Raw genomic sequence first — 15,115 nt, forward strand, 5'->3', positions numbered from 1 at the left:
GCAAGTCACATAACGGTCTTAACAGGAAATTATTTATCTGCCAAAACTCTGGGCTACTGAATGACTTTCTGTTTCCTTTGTGGTAGTAAGACTGCTCCAGACGGTCATACTCTTATCAGTTTTGATATGGAGTTCTTTCTGTCTGAGGAAGTAAACAAAAAAAGTGTTGAAAGAAGGGCATGAATTGTATTTTGACTTTATTTTTGATGACAGGTTCTGAAAACGTGGCCAACCATTCCACCCCAGTCCACGCCCAAGGACACAGCGATGGTGCAACGTCTGTGTATTCTTCATGCCGAGTCAGTGTAAAAATGTAAAACATGGGAACTGAAACACACAACCAGGAAACTGCCCAATCAGAACTTGGATCAGCTTTGTTTAAATTGGATTTTCTTGTTTTAGTCACTGTAAAGTTCTTTTACTGTGTTGCTTTAGTTCTTAGGAACGTAAAATGTCAGCTGGCACGACTCGACCTCCAGCAGCTTTTATAGGCTCAGGGTGTCGCCTCTGGCTGGATGACAGCCAAGAGTAAGAGAGAAGACTTGTTGGGCTTTAGACAGTGAAGAGTATTTTACCCGACTAGACGTACTATCAGTCCATTTTCTGGAATCAGAAGCTGCTGGGAAGCATCAGCTGGAGAAAATCGGAATGTTAACTTTAAATTCCCCTCTGAATCTCCTTTTAATTTTACGTTTGTCTTTTTTTAAAATTAAATAAGTGAAATACAAATTTGATTACTAATAGGTTGAATGTTTAATTATTTGAGACTGAACCCTATATAAAACTCATGTTAATGTGATCTGAGAAGAAATATGTTCTCAAAACCTTTTTTGAATCTTATACTACATGTCCAATTTAGACTGAGAATTTATGTTTTCAGGAAGAAAGATTTCTGAAACTTGAGATTGTTGAAAAAAAATATTTTAATACGCAACTTTTAAGTAGCTTAACGGTTAATGGTCCATCTCTTACGACACATTATAACATTGAGAACGCACGCGTCATCCCTTACATCAGTCCCTCAGCTAATAGTAAACCTTACTTTTCCAAGTATTCATGGTTTAGAGGTTTATTTTTATGACTTTATGATCATAAAAGAAACCACACATTTTATGATGTTTAACAGCCCTTTGTGGCAAGATCAGATGCAACAAACCACACGTCAAGAGTTGACTCCCGTTCTTAAATATTTAGTTCAATGAACTGATTTGACCGGATCTAAATGACTATCCCTGTTGACACCAAACTGAACAGCTCAATGTTTCAGGGAGAAACTTGTAAAAAAAAAAAAAGGCTGTTCCCACAATGCTACCTCCCAGCCTAATGCAAAACCTCAACTACAGCTACAGTCTCTTCTAGAGACCTCATTGAGATTGCACAGTACGGGGAAGAAGAAAAAAAAACAACAAAAACATCTTCATTGAAAGGAAAAATATAGACAAAAGCTTCTAGCTTTTTATTGAAATGAGGTAATACAGAAACTGCACAAAACCAAGCCTGGTTGGATGTAACCTAAATATGAACCTGCTGATTGTTACTTACAGCCATTGTTTCTGTCATTGGTATTTATTCTATGCAGTTACCTTGGTGCCGTGAGCCTTTAAGGCACAACTATAGAAACAAATGATTTATGAAAAGACTGTGCGCTCCTTTACTGCGTGTTGCTGCATTGACTTGAAGAGGAGTAACTGCTTAAAAATCAATATGCCTGCATAATCGTAGCTGTAGGTGGACAGTTTCCACTTCATATTGTGAGCTCTCTCACATTCCATGGAAAACACACAAACGGGAAGCTTTCCTGCTCTGACACGAAACAACATGTTGATGTATGTCATAATGTAAAATAGAAATCTTCTCATACAAGATTTGTTTTGCTTTCCTCCTGGACAAAAAGCACATAAAAATATCTAGAATGTAACAAAGTTTTGCCCTGTAGTGTAGGCGCCTGCCATTTAACAAGTCATCCTCAGGTTATCAGATTAGAACACGCTAGATTCCATCTACATTATCGCTCTTCTACATTCCAGGTACAACACCTCCTGAAACTTCAACGCAAGGTGACACAATAAAGCTTTTTAAAAGCAAGTTGTAACAAAACAAAAACAGAAGTCAAATATAGATGACTATTTGTTTCCTCCTCGAAAGAAAAAAAAAAGACACAAGAGGAAGTCTTTCTCTTCACGCCAGGCCTTCCTTTTCTACAGCTAGCAAGGCTTTTATCAAGCTATTCCAACGTGGCGGCGAAGGGGTGGGCTGGGCGAATATCCCACAACAGTGATGCAACTTTACATGCCAGGCTGAGGCAGTGACTGGAGAAGCCAGATGGAGTATTGTTGACATCAAGGAGAGGACAATCCGGTGCAGCGGCTCCACCTGACGGGTCACCGCTGTCTGCCTGCTCAGCCAGCGGCGTCCAGAGCGGTCTCTGAGTCAGTCCACCTGCTGGGAGTACCCTCAGGAACGGCTGCGGTCCTCTTGGGTGCCTACGAGCATTTTGCTGTACAGCTTTTGCTGCTCTTCTTTAAAGGTATCTTTTACCTTTTCGCGCTTTAAACCTCCGTCCCTGCACAAACAATCAGGAGTGCAATTTCAGAGAGAAAATAAATTCTGTCGATAGGATCAGACGTATTTGAATGACATGAAAGAGGAGCTAAAACCGATCATAAGGTCCTTTTCTAGACCTGAACTTGCAAACTTTAATTTGTCAAGAAATTAAATAATCTCATCGAGGAAAAAAATATTGTTAAGCTGTTCGGTTTAATGACGTTTTCCAAAAGGTAGAGCAGTGATCTAAGCGCATGTCGTTTTTTTGCTCTCATTTCAAAAAAGGAAAGTGATGACATCCATAACTAAAAACTCGTTTTTCCACCATTTCTTTTTGGCTTTAAAGCCTCTTCAACTATCAGGATTATCAAATTTGTGCCCCTTATAAAATTGAAGAAAAAAAGCGTGAAAAACCAAACATTTTTAATTACAAAATTTAGTTTCTTAAGTTTTTGTCTGGGTGTATGCAGTGTGAAGTAGCACAGTCCTGCCCCTCTCCTGCCTGTTGCTGTGCATTGCCAGTAAGCTGGCTGGGAAAAAAAAGCCTACTATACTGTCGAGACAGACAAGTTTGACTTGAAATATTTTTGATTAGCACCCATCACTCCTATTAAAAAGGTAACGACTTTGAAACTACCACTGGCTGTTAACCAGCCAACTGCAGACTAGCTACTCGAGATGTAGCCCAACTAATTAGCCAGCTGATATCAACGTGTTACTTTTTAAAGAGTAGAATTTAAAAAAATGCTTTTTTACAATAAGCACATGTAATAGTATGAATATACTATGCATCAAGGTACAAATAAAAAAGTTACAGATATTATTAACCGTAGTACTCAATATTCATCAATACTTGAGGAGGCTACACTTCGGTTTAAAATATAAGCAATTAGTTGGCATTTTACATTTATGTTTTTCATTTTTGCTCAAAATGATAATTCTGCTAGACATATACTGGCCCATGCCTACATGTGACTGTGGAGTTATATCAAGGAGACGCTTTAAATACTCTGCAAATACTTGGACTCTGTTGGTATTTCCATGTTAAACATCTTATTAACTTGTATTAAATGATGCTTTATTAAGTCAGATAACAGTCTTCAGAGCAAAATGGTTCTCATATAATTAATTATTATTTTCCTCTAAAGAACTGACTTCTCTAGATGTGTGTGAAAATGGCGTCTTACCACAGGAGGTCAACCAGTCCACCCTTCCTGGCTATGGCCGATTTTACACGATTGGCAAACTGAACGGCGTCTTCTCCTTCCTGTGGAAAAGCACAAATAAAAATACAGTAACGTTATACTGTAGAGGCAATGAATCTGTTCAAACACAAAGCTACTTTAGCGAAGCTCAATAAAAAAAAACCCCAAAAAACCCCAACAACATTTGAATTCAATAAAATCATAGGAGTTATTTGTGGTACACAGTCACTGTGATAATTAGGATAAATCATATTATTTGAGATTAATTCAATGATGTATGTTTATTGCAATGACAACTACATTTGTTGAAAATCAGTAGGTAATCTGTTCAGTCTAACCTCTCTTGACATGGGAGGAAGGTACCACACGCTGCAGACGATGGCCCAGCTGCTCATCATACGTAAAAGGTAGCTGACCATTCCAAACTTGCTGCTATTCCAGAAGGCATCTCCAAACCGAGGATCATACTGCGGGGAACACATCAGGTTATTCAACACTTTTCTTTAAAATACAGAAAGAAAAGCTTATTGACATATTAAAGCATAAGAAAAAAAACAAGAACAAAAAGTGGTACCTTAATAGCCACAGGATAGACTGTGGCACCGATATCAAAACTTCCCTTCTTAAACATCATAACTGATGTATTGTTTATGCAGGTCCCTGTGAATTTAAGATGAAGACCAATCAAGAGACTACAGATGAAACCTACAACTGTTGCAAGGTTCATTCACTGAAAAGCTCACCTTCTGGGAAAATGAGGATCGGCAGTTTAGATTTATCTTGTATGTGATTGCTCAGCCTGCAACACAAAAGCAATGAAGCTTATTGCCAGACTGACTGGGATCAATTCAGATTTTTCACGTCTGGAAAACAGAAACAGTAGAGACACAGGCGGAAGTACTACCGTTTGGCCACTAGGTGTCTGTCTTTGACTTCTGAGCGCTCGAACCAAATGTGAGGGCAGGCCTTGACCATGGCTCGCTGAATAAGCCCCATCAGTCCACCGTGAATCTGGCCAACCTGACAACACAAACAAATAGTAGCATCTATTTCTGGAAGTGTTGTGACTTTCTGCTGTCAACCGCAGTTAAAACAGAGATAATCAAGGTATTTTTTTTCCTTCCAGACTTCCTGTAATTACCATGGCGTAGCAGCCGTCGCTGGCCAGGATGATAACATCAATGGGTGAAGTGTGGTTAGCGACACAGATGCCTCCATTTTTGGGTTTATTCTCACTAGAGAAGTACAAAAAATGTCTTTAAAAACACTGCATTAAGACAGATCGTCACAGTTAAGCATCACAGAGAATGTGAACCTACTCCATAAAGGAAAAAGCAGGACAGAACAAGAGTAGGGCTCGTCTTGCGTGACACAAAGCAGCCTATGTCGTCCACGCAGAACTTGAACACACCGAGTCGACATTCCGGAGATAAAGTTACAATCGTAAATAGAGCGACACCTCCTATGTCAGCTGATTATTTTAAGCAACCCCCCCCCCCCACCCCCCTCTGTGGAGGAACCAAATTCAAACTGAGACTGAAGGAACTTAGAAGAGTCACGAGAAACTGAACAGATTCGCATAATTCATCACAAAATCTCAGTTTCAGTAGTTAAATTTAATTACTAATGGAACAATAAGGGAGATTATTATTAAAGTCTTGACTTCGACAGTGAAATCTCTAAAACCTTCGGTCAAGCCTGAAACGTCCTTCACAAAAACAGACCAGATGTTGTCAGCTTCATCAACAAGCACACAAACCGCCAGCTTCCTCCTCCACATCCTGTTACATGTGCCATCATGTAAACAAACTTCTTCCTTTTTGCTTCATATTCCCCTCAGATGATCACACTTGCAGTTTACGTACAATGTGTTCCTCAATAACCCCTGCGCATAATCTCAGTAAAGCAGGATTGCAGCTGCCCCTGTGTCTGAATTAACTTTTTATTTGCGTTAGAGAACTCTGCCGTGTTTTCGTGCTTCGTCTGGGTCCTAAAATGGCTCTCGCTGTGAATAAGGCTGTCGACAGCTTGAGCAGAGCTTCAGGCACCTCTGCATTCCTTCTTATACACGAGGGGATCGCATTTCTCTAGGCACGGCTCGTCGGAAATGACGTAATGGCAGAGGTCTGCTGTGGCTCAAATTTGAGGGAGAAAAAAAAAAAAAAAAAAAAGAGGTAACTTGGCAGGTGAATTTCAACCAAAAACACTTTTTTTTTTTGGTTATATCTAGCACTATTTGGAAATAATGCCATTGAAGAGTATTTGCCCGCTTACAGATTTCTTGTGTTTTAGCTTTCTTACACAATGTGCCTTTTCTTTCAAATGATAATTTCATTCATTAAAGGAAAGGAGATTTTCTGACCAACCTGATCCCATGTGAAAATGTAATTGCTCACCATTTCTGACACCAGTTAATCGCTGTGGAGTCGTTCTGGCCAACTCTTTTTGCACAATTTATGTAATTTAATTTTGAGCATGAAGAGCCTGTTTGAGATCACAGTCCAGACTTTGACTGAGCCACTCCAACTGGAGGTGGGTGTGCTTTGGATTGCATCTTGCAGAAAGTCTCATTGTTGATTGTTGCTTGTGGTTTTTTTTTGTACAGCAGTCGTATTTATTTTGGAACTCCAACCGTGATAGCGGATGCCATTTGATTGTATTATTATTGAATTATAAACACTGCTATCCATTAAAACAAATGAGACTTGAAAAGGGTTTTAAAGGATCCCCTGGGTTCTTTTGCAAAGTTTTTGAATGTGTTGCTGAGTCACATGGAGTGATGTGAAAAACAGTGGTTAATCAATCAAATCAATCAATCAAATTTATTTGTATAGCACATTTCAGCAGCAAGGCATTTCAAAGTGCTTTACATCACATCAAACACAGAAACACAAAGTCATCAAGTGGGAGGATCTTGCTTTTGCATCCATAAAAGGTTTACCTGTTACACTCCTACTGTGTTATATGGAACGAAATACCTATTGGTATTTTTATTCCCACTCACGCTCACAAACCGCCTTTCAACGAGCCTCCGGCACGAGGCTCCGTACACCTCTTTCACGGAATTTTGCTCTGGGATTCCGTCGTCCCTCACGGATTTTTGTGCAATTGCAACATAGAATCAACAATCAAAACATGACATTAAGTCAAGTTCCATCATTAAATTTGTAAGAAAGAAAATTTTTAATTACGAAGAAAGTAAAAAAAAAAAAAAAAAAAAAAAAAAGAAGTACGGCGCTACTACTGTTTCGCAGAGCTGTGAAGCTGCTTATTTGAAAAAGAGAAGAGGAAGACTCAAGCACAAGACAAAAACCTGGCTTGAGCATTAAGCAGTAAATCTATTAAATCTGGACAGGATACAAGTAGAGCAGTAAAGGAGTGCCAATTAGGCTGCTCTGATAGCATTTGGTAGCCTAGTTCCAGTCATGGCACCACAGATTACAGCTCTGGACTGAGATCACCTTATGCACAAGGTTAGCAGTACAAGGGAAGTTACTACAAGCGGTTTAGAGCTGCTGTTTCAGTCTTGCTGAGTGAAGACAGATGTAGTTTGCTTCTAACTGGGGTTTTTTCTTACATGGGACTTGCTTATTATTGAGGTTTTAATAAATAACAGAAGGAAATATTATTTTTGACTACGGTAACTGTGATATGTAACTATGCTGTGGAAGAATCAATGACTATGAAGAAGTGAGAAAAGAGAAAAAGAAAAGCATAAATTGACGCTGCTTTTAAAATGTGTAAATGACCAAAAGTAAAGCTAGATGTAGTTTCTTATCAAGTAAATGCACATTTCAAAGTCTTCGATGTAATCTCAAATGCATTAATGCATTCAGACAATAAATCTAAAATGAGCAAGTTGCTACAAAACACTCAATCTTTAGCACTAAACATGTAGAGCAGGTTAAATTTTCCTAAAACCAAACCAATGAATATGCTTGAATGAAAACAATCATTTCATTCGGTAAGTTTGAACCAAAACACAGAGTATCACCTTAAAAGCCTACAGTGAAGTAAGACAATAAGACCTGAGTTCACAAGGTCTGTACAATCTGATAAATTTGGGGAACCTTTGCCAATATTACCAAGTCAACCTATGGAATACTAACAGATTCCTACCAAAAGTAAAGACAAAATTATTTAATTAAATCAATATGTGCTTAAGCCATATATTACACATTCTCTCATTTTCCCCCTATCAGATTAATTTGTTTTTCAGTGAAACTGAACAATATATAATTCCCATAGTCTATTAGAAAAGGGTTTGAAATGATTTGTCTCATTTGCTACATCACATCAAACTGGCATTTTCACAGTGTGAAGTGCTGTTCACACTTTTGAGAACCAGTGTGTTTGAAAAAAAAAAAAAAAAAACGTTCCTCTACCTGTCATGGTAGGTTATAATGGCAGTGAGAGCTCTGACACATATTCTGTAGCACATCAGATGGACTTTCTCACTGAGGACGTTTTTCATTCTGTAGAGAAAACACACACACACAGCATGACAATACCCAGAGCTAATCAATTCATGAATTTAAACAGAAGAGATGTGATCCATCTCACCTTCCATTTTGCAGGAGTCCAATTAGAGAGGTGAGGAACACCAGCAGGCTTACACCAGTGAAGGCAAGCGTTACCCTGGAGGAGAGACAGACCCATGAACATCAGTCTTTAAAAAAATAAGTAAATAAAAAACAAAAAAAAATCACAGGACTAAGCTGCTGCTTTTATATTCTAAACATTCGATTAGGACGTCTAGTGTTAATCTCCTGAGAACAGGCTACACGTGATGAGCTCTCATGCAGTCTCTACCACCGTAATTAACCACAGAGCCACCAGGAATGATTCTAATGATAAAAGGTCAACTAAATCTGGATGAATCAATCACCCAGGTTTGGAGAGGGTTCTGATTGAAGAGAGGGGGGATTAAACGCATTCAGAAATGCAAGGTTCCCAACACTTGATAGCACAGCCAAGATTTCACTGGACAAGGCCTGAAAGAGAGAATCTATTATAGCCACGGAGAAGACTGGAATGACGTTCGTCTGTGCAGCAGTGGCCTGATTCGTCTCCCCACTGACAGCTGGAAACGAGCCAACCACGCCGAGTCCTGAGTGGCTGTCACTGTGAATCTCTAACACAACCCCGATATCTTTAACTCGCACTGGGGACGTGTTTACAGCCACTTCGGAGTCTCCAAGCACTGTCAGCACAGATGATATGTCATTACTAAATCGTTTTAATTCATTAATGGAAAATGATGCCTTCCCCAATGAAATCACATATTTGACCTAACATGGGAATCAGAGTTAGCAAAAATAGTCTAAATGTAAGCTTCACATGGACGACAAAAAATTATCCAGAGGGCTGAGTCACAAGGACAAATTGTCCTTTGAATAACATCTCAAATTCTGGAAGTCATTATTTGTTAATCCTGCACAATAGATGAATCGGAACAATTTTTGTTCCACGAATGGATCAACCAACAACATAAACATTGATGCACCTTTCAAATAAAAAGTTGTAATAGGTTCCAACATATCCTATGATGAATAAATAGGAATTCCTTCATTTGATTCAGAACTCTAACAGAGAATATGCAGCATATTTTCTTTGTCTTACAGTCATTAGAAACACAAATCTTATCCTCTGAAAACTGGAATAGGCAGGTTAGACCTCAAAGGAAACCAGAAATTGGTGCTGGCCTAATGAAGCCTGATAAGTGCATCAGTAATGTTTATGTGCCTCATGTTGTTTCCAGTCTTTTTAGAAAAAATGTTTGTTTTTGCGGTGAATTAAAAGTTTCTGAACACCGAATTTCAAAAAAACGGGTCTTTTCAAACAAAGCAGCCATGCTCTCTGATCATGGTTTTACTAGATACCAGACAGTGAAGCAGGGTCACTACAGTAAAAGTTTGGGCTGTCAGTGGCTAAACTTCTGCTCACACCTGTGATTCTGTTAGTGATACAGTCAAATATTAATTTCTTGTTTACAATCAGTTTTACACAGGCATTTTCAGTGTATTAAATATTTGATAAATGACATCACTAGATCTGGGGCTTAACGTGTTGTGTGTGTATATATATATGTGTGTGTGTGTGTGTGTGTGTGTGTGTGTGTGTGTGTGTGTGTGTGTGTGTGTGTGTGTGTGTGTGTGTGTATATTAGAATTGAGTCCTGTACCTGAGAGGCAGCAGGATCCCGTAGCGGATCAGGAGGCCCAGCCCCCACAGGACGGTCAGCCTCAGGCTGATGTAGTGAAAGTTGTTGTTGCTGCGAGTCAGCAGGTTCCAGGACTCCAGCTCCTCAGCAGAAAACCGCTTGGTCACCTCATCGTCCATGATGCTCTCCACGCCTCGCCGAGCGAAGTAGAAGATGTCGGACATCTCGAACTCCGAGGCAGAGTCCAGGTCTTTGTTGCTGCCGCTCCGCCGGATCTCCTTGATCTCCTCCTCCAAGGAGGTGGGCTCCTTAGCGATTATAGCTACAGCGAGACAGGCAGGCAGGCCACACGTCAACATTACCGCTGGAGCAGACACGGCCGCTGAAAACGTGTCTGCTGGAAACGTTTCCAAAACAAACCAAATTAAAACAAGGCAACCACAATCGTATCTTACCGTTGGAGTAAGGTTTGTACAGGTGATGATTTTTCTCTTTGGCTCCCCTCTCTATCCTAAGTGTGGCCCACTAGAAATGTAGAGCACAGGTTACATCAAAGTTTAGATGACACAAGAACATTTGCATTTAGATCAAAAGACGGTACAGGCACAGAGAATTTAAAGTAAATACAAAAAGTACTGAAACAGTGTTTGTTTTACTGTGCTGATTCATTTCCCTGTACAGTTGACACTAGATGAATATATGAGATTAGCTGGACTGGAAGGAAGGCAATATTTTATTTTTACTTGATCTTTATTTAACCAGGGAATATCTCAGTGAAATTAAAAATCTCTTTTCTAATTCAGACCCGGTGAAGGAATGCAGCATAACAGGAAACAAAATGTCTTGCAGTCGGCTGACCTGAAATTTTTATAATGCATCTCTCCTTCAGCACACCCGATTTAAATAATTAGGTCATCAGCAGCACTCTGTAGAAACTGATTGCATGCTGAGGGAATTTGATTCAGGTGTGTTGCACCACTGGGATATCATTTCTATTGCAACAGTCTTCAGTCAGGGGCCTCTTCAGATTCGTTGCAAGACTGACTGCTACCAGAGATTCTTCCTGCCCACAGCGACACCATCCATAACGACTATTTGAAGATACTTGATATGAGTTATGACATTTCATTTTTCATGAATACTTTTTTATTTAACTTCATGCCTGAATTTTAGAGAAATAAAAAACAAACACTGCTTTTATTTTGAAAAATTGGATTTTAATTCGTAGACTGACTTCTACATGAGGACTGCTCAATGTTATTTCTAAGTATGTGTGCCAATTAATTAACCTAAAAAATGAATGAGTGTTTGAAATTCTATATTTGTTGGTCATGAAAATACATCTTGCATACTATGAAGACATTAAGAACATAAACATTTAATTTTTTGACGCTTTGTTTCCTGGAAAATAAATGTTTACAGTAAAATAAAGTTGCAGTAGTTAGTATGACATGTCGCATTTTATGGTTTCTTGGTGTATTACAAAGCAGCTGATGAAAAAGTCATTTTGAGGTTGTTGGGTTTTTTGTGTGTGTGTGTGTGTGTGTGTAACTATAAAGATTTCAGCCAGTAATCTGGCCATCAGAAAAAAAACAGTTTAATTATACTAAACGGCTTGAGAAAAACTGTACAAATCATTGTTATGGCAATAAGCTACAGAAAACCTGATTTAAAATGTTAGGTCCTGGTTTCAATCCCAACTCTAACCACAAGATAATGAATTAACACCAAAGAAGAACTGGAAAAAACCGCCCGTTCCAATACACGTCAAATCAAACAAAATGCATGACGAGAAGAGAACAGGGTGTTCCCAAAGCCAGCAGGGAAGTAGGAAAGGATCAGGAAGTATGGACCGGGATACGCTGTCTGAGTCTTATTTAGCCAACAATCCAACATGACACTGACACGGCACATGATAAGTTCAAAGTATGTCGGCTGGAGTCAAAGATAGTCAAAAACATGGTACTGCATGGAAGCTGCCTGTGTCCAAACACTTTATGTACTAACGCTGGGATCTGGAGTTTGTTTGTCAAAAACAGGAAATTCAAAGAAAGTTGAACTTCTTTCGTCTCTTTAAAATAATAGAATTAATTCGTCTCGGTAAAATAATAACAATAAGCAACATATACTGACATTTTTAAATTATTTTGGAAAAAAAAAAAAAACTTAATTTGAGGTTTTCCATGTGCAAGAACCAGTTATCCAGACAGCATTGGCCAATGAAGCGTACCCATTGCAGTCTGTCAGAGCAACCTTTAAAATGTGTTGTAACAAGCTGTGGTACTGATTCATCCTTTAAAAATGCAGCTACAGGGATTCTTAGAGTGAGCAGAAACAGAAAAGTCTTTCTAGTAACAGTGGAAATGGCTTAATGAATCCACTGTGACCTGTGGCAGCAAAAACTGCATGTGAACAAAGGAAACGCTGAGCTCTTTAAAACCTGCTAAACATCAAGTTTGTCCTCACACGTTGAATCTTAAAATAGATAACTAATGTCATTTTTAAGAAATTTAGAAGTTTTTTTTATTAAGTTAAACACAAACTTCCGAACCTTTTACACGGCATTTGTTTTTTGACCATTTTTTCCATGACGGTATCTCAGTACTTGTGAGTCATTTCTTTCCGCTCTACAGGTGATGCTACAGCAGAGTAGAGAATAAATGAAACACTGTTTTTGTCAAATCGTACGATAAACTGGGATATATAAGAAAGCATTGGAGCCACATCAGTTAAGGATTTAGGTCTGCAGCACAATTTCCCGCTGGTTACATAACAGCGGAAGGACACTTAGTAGGCTGCTGTTAATCTGCATCAGCCAGTTAATGCAACACCCACCGGTTGGACACTAAACGCAACCCTAAAACAGCTTGAGCTGAACACACGTTAGATCGGATTCCCTGAAAAATGCTTCCTAAAATGTACAACGATGGGACTAAATGTATAGGTTTACTAGAGGTGAATAAAGAAACCAGCTAGATTGCTTTTCGACAGTCAGTGAATGCATCATAGCTACTTGTTAATGGGTTGTGCCGACACTATTCGAGTGTGGAAGTTTAATTTTTTCACATTCTTGTCCAGACATGGATTATGATCAAATAAAGTGCCAATGTTTTTCACACTGCAAAGTAATCCTTAACACAAGATGCTAAGTTTAAAACTTGTAATCATTTTATATTTTATTTGAAATGACAGTGGAGGTGTGTCACTGCAGAGCTGTGTAACATCCACTGCTCTCTCACTTCTTAACGCTCCTGCAGCGTTTTAATAAATGCGCTACTGATTTAACAAAGATCTCTCCAATATTGATATACAGGGAGAAAATATGAAGCAATGAAATTTTATATTTTCAGATATGGTTTGATAATCGGTCTTGTAAAGGAGTACGGTAATCCGGAAATTTTTTTCTGTATTTCTTGAAATAAGAGAAATGCATTTAGCTCTTAAAGAGAAACCATGCTTAAAGTAAGAACTTAATATCTATATTCAGACAAAAACAAATAAATAATTGGCAGATGTAACAAACTCAGCATAACTCCAGGTTACAAAGCCTCGATGCTGATGAGTTTTGTGTGCGCTGTGGTCAGCTTATCTTTATTTATGACTGCTGCGTCATGTTCAACTAAACACTTAATTCATTGACAAGCAAAGAAAAGTAGATCGAAAGGCAGCGAGCTCTTACCTCAAAGATCTTCAACAAAGTCTTCATATAAAGCCGCCTGATGCCAAATGACACCCCAAAAATGGCCGGAACAATAATGAATACCAGAAGCAGGGTGACCCATACAGTGAAGGAGATGCCCAGCAGAATGCACAGCAAATTATCAAAAGGGTTGAAGAAGAGCTCCATCCTGACGTAAGAAGGGGCTATTATTTATATTTACATATATATATTTTTTTAAGTTAGAGATTAGAGTTCCTGTAAGTACAGGTCTCCACAGTCTGGACCCAAGTGGCCCCGGTGGGGATTTGTCACGAAAATGCCCTCATTGATATCATCAGAGAACAGGGCTTCTCCAGACATTTACTGGAAAATCAACCCAAAAGCAACCAGACATCTTCACCCTGCCCCTTAGGGCATTTTCCTCAGATTTCATTGGTCTACTGAAAACTGGGATGAGTTCAAAGTCTAATAAAAAAAGAAGAGAACGAGAGAGGGAGGAAAAGAAATATCCGTGTCCTGTCCTTGCCGCAGATGTCCTTTTGGTATTTCAGAGAATGAATTCCCGCTGACGGCAGAGATGCAAACAATGTAACAAAAACAACCGGGCTCTGCAGGTGTTTCCCTCGTCTGTTGAAGATCCGGGGTCTCCGCTGCTGGGTGTCAACCTGCAAAGACGTGCAAACAAACCATCAGGTCCATCTGTGCAACAGTGTTAAGTCCCTTTCCGCCTGAATGCTGACGAGTAACGTAATAATGCAACACAGACAGCGTGTCCTTGTGTACACTTCTGTAATACCGGTGTTCAGCACTCAGCTAGCTTCCGGTTTTTCTTAAAAGACACTTACTGCAGTGCTTTTGCGTAATATTTACAACCATGTATGTCTTTTCTGTAATGGACCCGATAACATAATCAGATGTTCGCTGTGTGAGGTTGGCTGCGGTGAGGAGATAATGTTAGCTGTAGGGAGGCCCCCCATCATCGTGAATTCATAATACAGCAGGACGGGTAACAGGAGGGTCCATACCGACCCACAACCGCTGTCTCTTTAAATTCACTCTGGAGCTGTTACACATATATCCATATCCCTTCGTTTAATAAGGATATACATCTGTGTTAAAGCGTTAATATAACCCCCGGAAGCCGGTCAAAAATGGTCCCCGATGCTGAAGTAAGCTGTTTGCCAGAGCGCTAACAGTTAGCCCGCTCTCATCCCTCAGCAGAGAGGTTTGAGAGGACTAAACATGCTGAGCCAACCCTTCACGGGATTTAACACAACTACATGGCGCTCCGTGTATTAATAACTCTCAGCTGTGAAATACACGGGTGAGGCTGAAAGGTGCTTACATCTGACCAACCTTCAGTCACCGTGCATCCAGGGCCGACACGGCACCGCTTCCCCCGTCCATCCCTCTCTGCCTTTGTCTCGCCGACTGCGGCCAAACTCCACCCGCCGGACACCACGAGCGATCAGCGGGCGACCAGAGCAGAGGCAACAGCAGAAGAGCTTCGAGCAAATCCCTAACGGGAAAATCTACATCGACA

At 39.6% G+C, this 15,115-nt stretch overlaps 1 protein-coding gene across 2 annotated transcripts; it reads right to left on the reverse strand.

The window, feature by feature from the left end:
- Positions 1-1,420: 1,420 nt before the first annotated feature.
- On the reverse strand, positions 1,421-15,084 carry gpat4 (glycerol-3-phosphate acyltransferase 4). 2 transcript variants are annotated; one of them, XM_023343412.1, is made up of 13 exons: positions 14,929-15,084; positions 13,591-14,237; positions 10,367-10,436; positions 9,933-10,233; positions 8,313-8,387; positions 8,135-8,224; positions 4,891-4,984; positions 4,654-4,769; positions 4,493-4,548; positions 4,324-4,409; positions 4,088-4,216; positions 3,732-3,811; positions 1,421-2,563 (listed from the first exon to the last, which is right to left on the reverse strand). In XM_023343412.1, the coding sequence occupies exons 2-13, from the start codon at positions 13,756-13,758 to the stop codon at positions 2,455-2,457; spliced, it is 1,374 nt and encodes a 457-aa protein (XP_023199180.1). In that variant the 5' UTR covers positions 13,759-14,237; positions 14,929-15,084; the 3' UTR covers positions 1,421-2,454. The 2 variants fall into 2 exon arrangements, with proteins under 2 accessions (XP_023199180.1, XP_023199181.1); XM_023343413.1 differs by having other exon boundaries at positions 14,918-15,084.
- Positions 15,085-15,115: the final 31 nt, after the last annotated feature.

Source organism: Xiphophorus maculatus, chromosome 12, assembly GCF_002775205.1.
Source record: "Xiphophorus maculatus strain JP 163 A chromosome 12, X_maculatus-5.0-male, whole genome shotgun sequence".
Classification (NCBI taxonomy): Eukaryota; Metazoa; Chordata; class Actinopteri; order Cyprinodontiformes; family Poeciliidae; genus Xiphophorus; species Xiphophorus maculatus.

What these genes read in the sequence shown, in the direction of transcription:
- gpat4 (XM_023343412.1), bottom strand. Translation starts at nt 13,758, where the DNA reads ATGGAGCTCTTCTTCAACCCTTTTGATAATTTGCTGTGCATTCTGCTG. An exon ending in GGACTCCTGCAAAATGGAAG is followed by an intron (nt 8,225 to 8,312) that starts GTGAGATGGATC and finishes TTTTCTCTACAG; the next exon opens with AATGAAAAACGTCCTCAGTG. An exon ending in ATTATAACCTACCATGACAG is followed by an intron (nt 4,985 to 8,134) that starts GTAGAGGAACGT and finishes GTACTTCTCTAG; the next exon opens with TGAGAATAAACCCAAAAATG.